Source organism: Antennarius striatus, chromosome 12 (genome assembly GCF_040054535.1).
Source record: "Antennarius striatus isolate MH-2024 chromosome 12, ASM4005453v1, whole genome shotgun sequence".
Classification (NCBI taxonomy): Eukaryota; Metazoa; Chordata; class Actinopteri; order Lophiiformes; family Antennariidae; genus Antennarius; species Antennarius striatus.
In genome coordinates this window covers 14,481,170-14,495,595 of record NC_090787.1, presented here as the reverse complement: position 1 = coordinate 14,495,595, position 14,426 = coordinate 14,481,170, and the positions used below count along the sequence as shown (strand labels likewise).

Sequence of the window (14,426 nt, the reverse complement as noted above, 5' to 3'; positions counted from 1 at the left end):
GCAACATGACTGAAGTAGAAGAATAATTAAAATAAAACAACAACAGCAGGATGCTAAGATAACAGCAGAAATTATGGAAATTATGATTTAGAAAATTTCTGATGGAGAATGTGTGAAACGTGATTGTCGGGTGACATAAGAACAAGCTGTAACTATGGCCTGTGTACGAAAAGGAATATCATGCCTTAATGAACTTCTACTATCAGATGACATCCTAAGTGGCCACCAATATGTCATCTTAAATAGTACAGCGCAGTTTGCTTTGTTCCCTTTATTTCTCTACATCCTTTCTTATGTGTTAACACACACATGCAGAAACACAAACACACACACACACAGAATTCCCTCTAAATCCAGCTCTCAGCAGTGAAGGGATTATAGCCATAGTTAAAACCTTTTCAGTGCTGTTGGCTTGATCCTCTGTGCCAAACAGAGACTAAAATGAGTTTCAGAAAGTTAGATAATCGGCCTCATCTACATGACTCTATTCTTCAGCCACACATATAGTTAAGAGGGACTCATTCATTGCACTGTAAAACTCCAAGCTCTACTTGTATAGATAAAGAAAAGTTTGTTTTTTTTAAAAAGTAATATGTTTAGTTGCCCAGTATAAAACACATGAAAATGTCCAGTTGTGAGTAACATGGAACATAAAAGAAAATGTAGAGCCAACTCAATATTGGCCTCATAGCGCTCAATATTTCCGCATGAATTTCCCTCCATTTTGCTCAGCATTGTTGCGTTGGTAGATGAATCCACACATTAGGGTTGTGCACTAAAGGAGATTAAAACTTTAATATATCATGATTATAGCCGCTTTATAATTGGAAAGAACCTCATAAAAGTAATTATTGGCAGGACTAGTTTTTATGACCATAGTAGTATGGTATTTACAAGAATAACATGAAAATATTTATGGTTTGGATTAGTACTCACTGAGATCATAAACTCTATTGTGACCACCCAGCTGCCTAAAGCGAGATGATATATAAAATATATATATAAAATCAAGCCATTTACATTGTTGTGTGTTCCTGTGCACACAGTATTTTTTCCAAAGATCATCTAATCATTGATGACTGACTTTCATTTAAAATTTCGGCTCAATACTTCAGGTAGATATTTTCAGTTTGGACCAAAGTGTACATGCATGTTGCTGGCCAATCTGAAAGCCAGACACCTAGACCCGCTCAGAAACTCCATCACTATACCGCAGTGCTGTTATATCAGTGTGGACACTTGCTGATGTCATTAATAATTCCTCACCCCTTCCTGTTCACTCACCACTCGAAATTGCCACTTCAGCATTTATTGTATTGCTACAATAATTACAATGATGTTCATGATAATGAAAACCTTAGACAGGGTCAAAATACTGAACGTTTTAAAAACACTAGAAATGTAGCATGTAGAACAGATGAAATGCTGTGTGTGTATGTGTGTGTGTGTGTTTGTATGTACTGAAGGCAAACACTCTCAAGGCGGCATACAAAGCTCTCCGTGTTTTCAACTTTGTGTTATATGATGTGGCATGTACTGTGGTTTCCACTACCCGCCTGTGTACTTGCATCTCCTCTGGTTGTATTATTAATCCAGAGACCTTGGGAGTGTGTGCCTTGTCTCTTACTCCACCGTTTCCTGGAAACATCTTTGAAAGAGAACGATTAAAAGGAGAGTATAATGAGACAGGTTTTTCTTCCCAGTATTGTGGTAATTAAAGCTTGGCTGTCATATCACAATGTCTGATTGGTCTCAAATTAGAGATGAGCAACTGTGACGGCATGGACTTGCTTGCCAATGTTAAGCAAAATTCAAACCCTCACTTTTATTCTCAGCATGCCCAGGTATTGTGTTTTGTACATCAAGATATTTTCCTTTGGGTGAAAATAGTGACCAAATGCTTCACTTTCTTTCTCAACCTTTCTTTCAGTCGTTACACTGCAGTTACTAAAATTTCATTTGTTGATTTCAACCCTATAATTTCACTGAAAAGAAGCATACGAGATCTGTTACAATTGTTGCCCAGTGTGTAGCCTTGTTAACACTGCCCCTGCCACTTAAATGCCACTTAAATCTTTGTTCTCCACTGCCTGACAAGCAGTTGAGGTCAAACAGATATTGCCCCAAGAGCTAAAATGAGATGACAGATCTCATTAAAGACACACAGCCATTTGGATTTGAGCGAAGATGACGGAATCCTAAGCCAATTTCTCTTGAAGTGCATTCATCCGTCTCAAAGTATACAGACTTTAATTTAGGTGTTGCCCCCGGTAGGATTTTTTTGATGTTGTCAATGTCGCAAAGGGTTGAGTCACACACCTGTGTCATCTGCAAATGGTTAAAGGTGAGGAGACAGGTGATGGACGCTTATTGTGTCTTTCATATCTGTACAGCGTGCCCTTATTTTACCTCTGACTAATTTTATGCTGTTAAAGCCGAGACTTCATAACCCCACTGCTGTTGTGTCTTTGACCTGACTTCAAGAAGTGCCAAAGTCCTGGACACAGATATTCATGAGTGTTACATTAACAAGATGGGCATTTTAATGCTTCAATCCTCACACCTTTTACAATAAAGCTCACCTTTCAACACTCAGGCCCTAAGCTAGTAGGCCCTAATAGATGGCAACCATTTCTTTGACCCAGAACCAGACTCTCTGTATGGTGTGATGATGTTTCTTCATTCAGTCAAACAACCTCATAGATGCATGAAATAAATACAAAGAAAAACAAATAGACGTAATTTTTAATAATTTACAGTTTGTCATTACCAAAGAGATTAAAATGTTATTAACACATGTTTACTCATTCTACAAATGAGTTCTTCTCTAAAGCTGTATCCCACCCCTGGCCTCAAGCAGAAGTCTGGGAAGAGTGTTTCTGTCTGAATTGACAACAAACTTTTTTTTTTTTTTAATTTTAGAACTCAAGTTGCTTCATGGAACCTCATTTGAGGCAGTTTTTCACACTTCAGACTAAATGGCTCCATCTGGAACCATGAAAAAAATATTTTCACATGCTACCAAAGACCTTTTGTATAATCGGACAGCTGTGACATATCTGTGCATTTGCCCTTTAAACACTGTATTAATTATTATTGATTTGAGATATGTACTCAGTTATTGTACATATTATTTCTTATCTTACCTATGTGACATTTTCTTTTTTTTTCTGCTGGATCATAAAAGTCAAGAGGATATTTTGCTTTTGAAGGGCAATTTTCTCCTTTATTGTTATCTGCCACTCCACTTACAAGTACTCTCTATATGCACATCATGTCAAGTGGTAGCAATGCCAGCTTCCTGACAAGTAAATGAAAGGCCCATCGTTCTTCTTGTTTCTTCCCAGGTGACACCCACTGTCCCCATTCCATCACCATCAAAAGCTGAACAAGATGCTGAGAACCTCAAAAATGGTCCATTATGGGCTGCCAGGGGGAGTGCAGACACATTAAGGAATGGTATCAGTTACAAATAATGCATGTCTCTAGTCTCATCTTGTCTGAGAGAAACGGGACAGCACTGAGATGTACCGTAGAGACCTTGGAAACTGAATTGCTCTCACATACCAAGGACATTTCCTCACATGAGGCAGGAGTCAGATTAGAGATTGCTCTATATTCTCATTGTACATCTATAAAACAATTAAATGAACAACTGAAACAAACCTACATCCAGGGTGTGCCACATTTATGTGCTGTTTATGGCAGCAGGTTATGAGTGACTTCATTGTTCAGCTTTAATATCGAAAGACATGTAATGTTGCAGTTCATAAAGTGGACTGATGAAGGAGGGCTTCCATCACTTTCAATCACCTCACCCCTGATAATATTAATGTCACTTTTTATGAATAGTGAAATTAAAGGCAGTAGGGATCCAGGAACTCATTACCAAAAAAAGTAATTTCAGCTTGATCATACTCACTAGTGGAGTTTGGCATAATGCTCAGGGTTTTCTCTCAATAGTAAGCACATAGCATTTCCTGTATAGCAATAAAAATCGCACTAAAAATAATTACAATCAAACACGATTGCTAATGAAAATTTCTCCTACTAAGCTTGAACTGTATTATCTCCCTGTGATAGATTTTATAATGAAAGGTGCAGATAACAATAAGGGAATGTGCCGCTTTGTGACAATTAACACTGCAGTCATGCATACAGCTTCACCTCACAGTATTGATTGTTTTATTCTCTGTGAAGATACAATAACTATAGATGTTATTTTACAGAAGCAAATTAATAACAGGCATACTGTGACAAATGCTGGTAAAATTTACCATTAAAATTAATTGACACACAATACAAACTTTTGAAAATTCTTGCGTAATGTGTGGCTGCTTCTGAACGCGTCAGATAAATAGCTGGAGGATGGTGAACTTGTACTGTTTACCATATCTTTCTGTTTTGAGTCAACACTGACCAGATACTTCCATTTTTATGCACATGACAATCTTAATATGTAAACTCAAAGCTCCAAAGGCTCACTCTTTTAGTCTGCGATGCCATTAAGTTCTGAGGCGTTTATGTCTTTTTAATGAGAGAGCTAAATTGCCTTCATACATAGTGATTTTTGTGTAAATGAAAACCTTGCAGACTGTGAATGTCAAATGGACAACTAAATGTTTCTCAGCACACTGCGGGGCCACGGGGTGTAACATTAGGATTCACTCTGACAACCATGTGATGAAGCCCAGTGGTACTCTCCACTGGAAAATATTTAAAATGTAATGAGCAAAATGTAGAAGTCTGTTAGTGCACAACGCTCTCATTACAAATGAAACAATTTGCTTTAGTGCAGCTGTCAGACTGTACCAAATATTCACGCAGTGGTGTCCTTTTTCTCATCAAAATGATACAGCTAGAATTGTGAAGTTACAGAAGATGTTCAGTAATTTAAACATGGCAAAATATTTTAAGATAACACTATATCATACACACAACACACATTTGTCAACATTACATTACATGTCTTAAAATCTGTGAGCTGCAGATATAAAAAAACAAGAAGTGATTTTTAATCCAAACTTGTATTTGGTACCCAGAGATATCAAAATATGATTCCTTACAACATACAACATTTCACCCAGAATGGATTCATGTATGATCACATGATCACCACATGTATGATCTCGGCCTGCTCTTCTCTTATTTAAGTGTCCCCTGATTAGTCTTCTTTATGTTCAGGCTACGTTTAGGCTTCCAGCCTTCACACAAAGGAAAGCCTCCCCATTAGACATGTATAACGTCCTCAGAAGATTGTAGTGGCACTTCGGCCAAAAGAGGCATTCATGTAAAGCATCATAGGCGCTGACAGCTTCAAGAATCTTTTTCATAACTGCTAAGTGGATTAGAAGCATTAATCTAGTTGAGTGTTTTCCTCTGTCTCTCTTTAATTACAAATAAACCCAAGGTCATTTTGCTGCTAAATTTTTTTCAGTGCTCAGTCATTGTTTTGTTTTTTACGTATAGGTCTGATTGGTGCCTCAAGTTCATGTTAAGTACGTAGCATGAATTATATTGCTTAAAGTCAATACCCCCTCCAACACACCCTTCATACCTTTCACAGTCTGCTGTTTCCAATGTTTAATAAAAGCTGATTTCTTCAGAAGCTAGCCAGAGTTTGTTCCAATCTCTAATTTCAGATCTAAAAATTGGAAAACTAGACTATCTGGAAATTATTTGTTGAAATTGAATCAGCCATCACTGTGTTGCCTTCCTCTCTCATAAACTTTTATCATTACCATTACTTACCTGGATGAGGCATCTCTTGGTATAGGCTATAAAAAGCAGAAGAGTGAAGGGGCAGCAATGGTTGTTTCAATGAAAATCGCCTGAAGCAGAGAGTAGGTGAGAGATAAACACAAGGCATAGAGAGGGAGACTGACGAGTAGAATCAGCAGCGTGATTAATGTGAAAGCGTTTTAAGAAAAGGTTATGGATCCAGAGGGATCGCTAATGTCTAACAGTGACGAGGGGCATGGAGGGGAAACAGGGGGGGGGGGGCAAGTCAAGTCAGGTGAAAATAGCTGGGTAACACTCATGTCCCACACCTCGCTCAAGATTCTGAATGTTTTACTGTTCCAGTTAGAAAAGTTATAACTGTGGGATTTTTAGTGACCACCATTATCATCGATTTAAATAGTAATCATAATATTTTGTGACACATAGGCTTCAATTTTCTTCTCCTCACTTACAAAACCCCCACACCAAGCCCCTTCCCTCAGCCTCCAGTTTTCTGATGCCACTCTTCTGTCCTCACTACTCAGTGCGAGGCACCGGATGTGGAACAGAATCATCTCCATAGCTGCCCCCCACCCTCTGAAAGTCTCTCCACAAACACGTCATCTGCTCATGTTCAATTCGCATGAGAAAATTTACTTTTAATGGCCATTTGACTTATTTAAAGTGGCCCTGAAGAGTCATCCATAAATAAAAATACCATTATTATTTATTAGTAATACTACATTACATGCTTGTGTGAATGGAAGCTGATTTACCGTTGGCAGAGGAGGAGTCTCTATCCTAATTCCTTCAAACCACAGTGTTTACTCATCCTCTAGAAGTAACTAAACTATGAAAACAGCAGAGCGTGTGTGGTATTTTCTACTTCCTTTCAATAGATTCATAAGAATGCACTTAAGGGTATAGATTTTAAAAATCTAGTGTTCATCATTTTATAAACTAACGATGTTGTTCAGTCATACCTGCAAGCATACCTCTCAACTGTTCAAGGCAACTGTGGAGAGTATCAGAGGAAAAAAGTTTAAAAGGTTTCTCTTAATGCTCCTGGACTGCAGAGGAGTAAAGGACAAATGTGTTACACGGTGAGAATAAATCAGAGAAGTCAGCAGACTCCAATCACACACCTACAGCGCCTACCCCTGTAAAGATCAGTCAGCTCACTGCTGCCCCAGAACGTGATCTCTTCTTGTTTACTGTTAGCCTTTGATCTGAGCAACTTTCTGCTCGGCTTACAGATATATTATTTCACTTTTCCTTATTATCTAGTCCACCCATAAGCACCTGCAACATGTTCAACACCTACACAATGTCTTGTTGAGTCAATCCAATTCACCAACAAACATCAAGCTTTTACTGGAAGCACAATGTTCCTCTGAGCAGCCTACATTCAGGCAGAATCAGTGGGCTGGGATCATGTCATCGGGGCTAATTATGGGAAAATTATAAGCCAGTAGTCAGTAGTACTGACACTGCCTGAGGAACAAAATGTGCCTTGGGTTGTAGGGTTTTGGGACCGCTTTTGTGGAATTTATTGGGAGCTAGTGCTATGCAAAGTGGTGTGGCTCTAGGGAAAGTCTTCAAGTCTGTCCACGAGTTTCAATCAAAGTGAAATATCCAACAGCTATTAGCCTAAGTGAAGGACTGATTACTCATAAAAGACTTTTTTTTTAGAAATTTCTTCACAACTTTGAGACTTCCCTGGAATTTGGTGCTCTTCTGTATTATCTTCTCTGAATATAATATACTGGGGTTCTTGACTTCTTGAGCATCATCTTTTTTTTCTATTAATATTAATAGTATATGTATATCTTATATATATATATATATAATATATACAGTATTTTCCGCACTATAAGGCTCACTGGATTATAACCTTCAATGAATGGCCTTTTTAAAAACTGTTTTCACCAGAATAGGGTGAAAATTGGTGCATAGAATGGAAACTACTGTAGTGGCTGTGGTTGCATGATGCATCTAATGAGCTGCACTAAAGGGATTGTACTGACGACTCGGCAGCCTTTTCTGAAGTTTTGAGAGCCAAGTGTGTGCGTGTGTGTCTATACACACATATACAGTATATATATATATATATATATATATATATATATATATATATATATATATATATATATATATATATATATATAGAGAGAGAGAGAGAGAGAGAGAGAGAGAGAGAGAGAGAGAGAGAGAGAGACAAACACACACATACAGGTATATACATATATATTTGTGTGTGTGTATGTGTGTGTGTGTGTGTGTGTGTGTGTGTGTGTGTGTGTGTGTGTGTGTGTGTGTGTGTGTGTATACATATATGACACCCCGAAAAATCCGTCTTCATCTGTACCTCTGTTCTCTGTGGAAAGGACTCCTTGTGACAGCTGTGCAGACCCATTGATCCTGATGAGTTTTGACACTGATGGTGCATACAACTGACCTTTGGGCTGTTGAGTGCACTCAGACAACACTTGCTGCATGTGTTTATGTTGCAGAGACAGTCTAATGAGGATATATGTGCAGCCAGCAGACTCTGGGAGCAAGTGTCAGGAAGCAGTCGCCACATCAGCATTCCGACAGCACAGTTAGGACAAATCTTTCACAAATTAAGTCACAGCATATTTTTGGCAATCTTGTGGAAGGTAGAGGGGGACAGGGTTGTTGTTTGCACATCTAGATATTTTGCTGTTTTTTCAGTGAGGTTTTTCTTTTCTTTCAATCTTTATGTTTGTTGTACCTGAGGAAAAGTTGGATTCATGTTTGAATTAAGGTGAAAGTTTTTTGAGCTGTCATATTTCACTTCCACAAAAGTGTTACCTCACATCTCGTCAGTGTCCACCCTTACCCTTACACACTGTTTTCAAGACATATAAGTGAAGTTTTGAGGCATGAGACCAGGTTCTCTCTCTTCAATTTACACCACGCTCTCAAACTATTACACAAAAAGTTTGATGCATCCTAACACTTCCTTCTATGGCATATAGTAAACACTGATTTTCTTAGTTATAATTAAAACTGATTGTCATGACAATTTTAAAACTTTATGTTAATAAAAGCAAAATTCCGACTCAATACTCAAAACAAAACAAGAAACAAATCCTCACATAAGGAATATTTGGTGTGCATGGAGGGTCTACATTTGAAAGCATGATTTTCATCTCTACTACACAATGTAGCTTTCCAATAAGCTATGACAGGAACTGGTGGAAACATGTTGCATCTGAGATCTCAGTCAAAGGATGGCAATGATGATGATGATGATGATGAAGATGATGATGGTGGTGGTGGTGGCAATCATCAATCAATCATGGAATTGTATTATTTAGTAAAACAAAGATTTTAGTCTTGTGTTAAATTCGCACTCAGTTTAATTTAATTTATGGCTGGAGTTCCCAGATCCATCCACAACTCCCCTGTGCACTAATTCAACACATTCTGTCCTCACCCTAAAAGTAACTGGACAAATGATAAATGATGAAGATTTGATGTTAAGATGCTAGGATGCCTGTGGTACGATTACCTCTGCCAGGGGGGGTGATTTTTGTGCCAACATTCGTTCTGTTAGCAGGATTACACAAACAGATTTTCATGAAACTTAGTAGGAGGGTTGAGCATATGCAGGAAATAACTCATTAAATCTTGGAATGGTTCTGGATAAGTGTTTACAGGATTTAGTTTCATTTACCTCAATGATGCTAGGTGGGGATTTTTAGCATTTTATCAATTATGCTTAAACTACCCAACAATTTTTTGTGAACCCTGCTGTGAGGGTGTATATGTGCCAAACTGCTGAATTTTGGAGCTGATCCAGATAAAGAGGTGGATCCAGGAGTTGCCTTTTACCATATTTTGCAGTATCCTCAGGAAGCCATTATGATGACACTCATATCCTAGCACTCATGTGCTCCTGGAAACCACCACAAACTGGTCGTACATGAATCTGTGTTATTTTGATTTAAGGCAAGTGTTCACTGCTTCCGTGTCGATGACCTCAAAAGTTACTGACATTGAATTCATATAATTTTTTTGCTTTGTATCAGGCAAGATGATAGCTTAATACAACACACATTTTCTGTTAGATAAATACCGTTTAGAGAAAACAGCTCATGGAGATGTTGCCCTTCCTCTTCATCAGAGTTAGTGAAGCTGACTCAGACTCTGATAACACCTGTGATGATATCTCAGTGTTATAGAGCTGATTTAAGAGAACTGATAAGGACAAACATGGAACAAGTTGTTAAAAAAAAACCAGATGCAAATCGAGATAAACTGCAGTTTTTCACTTATGAAAAACACAGACTGAATCAAGTCTCTGCAAAATATTCCAGTGTCTGCTCAATGCTAGTCGATTTCAATCTTTTGCACTGAATCTCACCTTCAGGAGTATAAATATAAGCATATGAGACTCTTTGTTTTGCTCTTTCTCTTTCTCTCTGAGGGAATTCTAAGGTTTTCTTTTTGCTGTGTGTTAGTAGTTGTTTTTGTTTTTTTATGCAAGTACTGTACCAAAGAAAATGGCAATGATAAAGTGTTGAATCCTGGGTGGGACTGTGTGGGTATTTCCTGTGTTATAACAGCAGTGAAGCAGCTCTGCGAGTGCTGCAGCCCTTCACTTTATCTTCCAGACACTTCTCCAGCAAGGGGGTCGCATCATTAAATATTCACATGGCACTCACACAACATCACCTCCGGAGAGGTTTACCTGACCAACACTTGTCCAATCATTGTTTTCCATCAGGATGCACTTTGACATGTCTGTAGTTCTCCTTGGGGGGCTTCAACCTTGGTATGAAGGGCAGCTGTAACATCACCCTTTAAGCACTGTTTGATATGTTGAGCAGTATAGCTTCAACTTTGAGGTGAAAAATTGCTTTTTCCTTCTTTCATCAACCTCCTGTCTTTGATCATCTCTTTGCTGACACTGCAGGACACCACTGAATCTATGCTCAGCTTGTTTTCTGTTATCAGTGAATGATTTGGCGATGATTGTAGACATCTTAATTATCTGGGCCAGGCAACAGTTTGTACCTCAAATTGCAGGATTTTTTTGCCGCCTGCAAAATGTTTTTCCCCCCTATAAAATGCACCGCTCTGATTGGTCAAAAAACAATAGTGAACCCAGTTAAATGTGTAACAGTTTTGAGGCACAAAAACTGAAACCTCATTATTTTGTACTGTGACATGTTTGGATTTATTTGGGTCAGCCCCGATTGTTTTCTGTATGTCTAAGTTTTATCAATTGGTCTTGATTACCAATTACTCTCCATTGTGCTAGGTGAAAAATATCCATGGAATGAAAATAACTCCAGCTCAGTTTGGTGAAACTATTTCTCTGATGCAAGGATTTTCAAGGACAATATAGAGAAAGTATAATAATCTCATTAGTGAGACTTTCAGTTTGCCAATTAGCATCCAACCTTGTTTCATACACAGACAAAGGTCACCATCTGTCAGCACAATGCAGGACGGCCCTTTGCAATGATGATGATGTGCTCACAGCTCTCTGTCTTTATTTTGCAGGAACTTCTACTACATCACCATGCTGCGTGACCCAGTCTCTCGCTACCTGAGCGAATGGAAGCACGTCCAGCGTGGAGCCACATGGAAAACCGCCCTCCATATGTGTGATGGACGTTCCCCGACCCAGGATGAGCTGCCGACTTGTTACAGCGGGGACGACTGGTCCGGTGTGACTCTGACTGAATTCATGAACTGCCCATCCAACCTGGCCAACAACCGTCAGGTGCGGATGCTAGCTGACCTGAGCCTGGTGGGCTGCTACAACCTGTCCTCCATGAACGAGAGCCAGCGCAACCACATCCTTCTGAGCAGCGCCATGAGCAACCTGAAGAACATGGCTTTCTACGGCCTGACCGAATTTCAACGCAAGACGCAATACTTGTTTGAGCGGACGTTCAGCTTGCGCTTCATCTCAGCTTTCACGCAGATCAACAGCACGCGAGCCGCCAACGTGGACCTAAGTGAGCTTGTGCGCAGAAGGATTGAAGAGCTCAACTTCCTGGATGTGCAGTTGTACGAGTACGCAAAGGACCTCTTCCTTCAGCGTTTCCAGTTCAGCCGCCAAAGGGAGCACCAGGAGGTGCGATTGAAGAGGCGTGAGGAGAGGCGTTGGATGAGGGAGCAAAAAGAGCAGGACAGGCCATGGGCACCCAAAAACAGAGGGGGAGGAAGGTTTGTGAAGGGGACTGATAGTGACTTCCCCACCACCACCGAGGACTACACGAGTCAAGTGGCCCGCTGGTGAGGCTTTGGCCTTAAAAGAGAGAGAAACATTCATCATAGACGAGTTCCAACCCTACTTTTGACTGTGTCTCTCATTTTTTTCTCACCGTTAATCCGACTCCTGCATCCGTCTGTTTCTTTGCTTCAGTGTGATCCAACTGCTCTCCAGTTTCTTTAGGAAAACTGCCAAGTCTGTGAGCTCTGCCTCGGAATGCCCTTTGGTGTCTTAAATCTTTAAATGCTTTTTATATGTATTTATTTCGTTTAATTTTTGCCTTTTATTTATGTTTTGTGTTGAATAAGACAGCAAACTGAGTGGAAAAAATACAGTTGTAATAAACTGCCATAGACCATGTTGCTTTCAATTTTGACATTCTCTCTCAAATCAATGAATGTCTGTGCCAGCGTTGCAGCTGATTGATGCATTTGTAGAGAAACTAATGGTTGCATGTCACATATCCACATTATATGGACAACTGAGGAGAGATTCAAAAGATGTCTGTGCTGTAAGTCATGCTTAATTAATAGCATTAATAATATATTTATTTTATTTTGAGTACATTCTATTGTTTTAATGAAAAAAAAAAACTCTCTCTAAAAACCGTGTCATATGCATGCAGTACAGATGTATCAAACCAAACTGCAAAAGACTATTGGATGCTTCTATTTTGGATACAGTCCAGTGCACAGTGTTTTCTCAAGTACAATCTTGCAGACAACTCTTCCAAAGAAAACACAAAGATAACAGTATGAACACACACACACACACACACACACACACACACACATATATATATATATGTAAAGAGAGAGAGAGAGATTTTTAAAATCACGTTTATTCATAAAAATCAAAATACAAGATAGTAACATTGACACAAAATCCAAAAGAGATTCATTCAAACAGGAACTCACATTTCAAAAGCAAGTAATGTAATATGTAGAAACATAAGCAAAATATATGTGAATTAAACCAACAACTTACTTAACACAAGTTCCTCACTCAATGCTAAACATAAAACACCTTTGACACACCACAGGTTCGAGAGAGAGAAAGAAAGAGAGAGAAGGGAGGAAACAATCATTCTCTGAGTAAAATATAACTGATGATTTTACAGTAGTGGTTTTCTGTGAATTAAAAAAAGCAGGTAAATATTGCAAGTGATGATGTGTCAGCGTGGCTGGTGTGTGTGGTCTGACTGTGAATGAGATCATCTGCATTCAGTTGTTACGCCCATCTCCGTCACACTGGCTGCTCTTACATTTGTGTTTGTAGAGCTGACAACAAACGGCGCTGTGGTCCACAAAGACCAGTCTCAGAGCAGATAGAAGAGGAATAAAACATGCCTGTCATTTCTTTTGCGGGATAGTTACAATGCCTCTAAGTCCAATCAGTATGTCGAAACATGAAGATAGAAGGGTGCTTGTTTTGTTTTTTGTTGTTGTTTTTTTTAAGTCTGGGTTCTGTAATGCTTTCTGTCATGTATCTCACAGTCCTTCAAAAGACCTCCTTATCAAATTACTTGTTGACTAAATGTCAAAGTGCAAGTGCTATGACAGCTGTTATTTTAACAGTAATTTCTCATGTCTCCTCTCTGATTGTATTTCCTCCAAATTTTTCAGATAACAACACTTTTTTTTCATATTAAGGAATCACTTGTTTTTTGTCATGTTTAAGGTTTTCGTCAGGGAGAATGCGATTCAATGGGAAAGAACAAAGACTAGGCGCATAGCATATTGATCGATCAGGTGCAGCTCTGAATATTGAACTCTTCTGCGTGTAACATAAATTAATTTTGTGTAGCACTGCCATTTGTGGTGCAGTGAAATAATGTGGTGACTTATTTGAACTTAATATCAATATAATTAATGAGGATATCATTTGATACATTTTTTTAACATTGTTTATTCATTTCATAGACAATTTAATGTCAGTGATAGATGTCTCAAAACTTCCCATACGTATGTTGATCGGTCATTGATCATAAGGATCATAAATAATGTACATTACATCTGTTCTGCTTCATAATAGACTTTTCAACTTTATTGCACATAATAAATTGAATAATAAATATATTAAGTTATTAGGTTGTTAATTGTGTTGCTGATACAAGCAACTACATTTACTAGTAACATCTACCCTTTATGCATTTTCTCTTTTTTGGGTCAAAATGAGACATGTGAGACATTTGAGGTCAGATGTCTTTTTGGTGGCACTACAAACATTTCATCTGAAACATAGCCCTGCTAGATGACATTTTTCAGAGTCTCATGAGACACTCGATTAATCTCTCTGGCAAATGAATATGTCACTGGTAAATTAATATCTTACGTTTTCTATATTATCACATTTTTTTTGTAAAGTCTTTAAATTACTTTATAGACATTTTATTCGCTCCTATTGTAATCTGATGATTTATGAACATTTTCTCCCCTCAGCTCAATAA

General features: G+C 38.5%; 1 protein-coding gene across 1 annotated transcript in view; it reads left to right on the top strand.

Annotated features, from left to right (window-relative positions):
* The window catches only part of hs6st3b (heparan sulfate 6-O-sulfotransferase 3b), a 59,942-nt gene extending 47,938 nt beyond the window's left edge, over positions 1 to 12,004 (top strand). Inside the window, exon 2 of the mRNA XM_068329763.1 lies at positions 11,260 to 12,004. Coding sequence (XP_068185864.1) covers positions 11,260 to 12,004 — 745 coding nt within the window. The remainder of the gene's footprint in view (positions 1 to 11,259) is intronic.
* Positions 12,005 to 14,426: the final 2,422 nt, after the last annotated feature.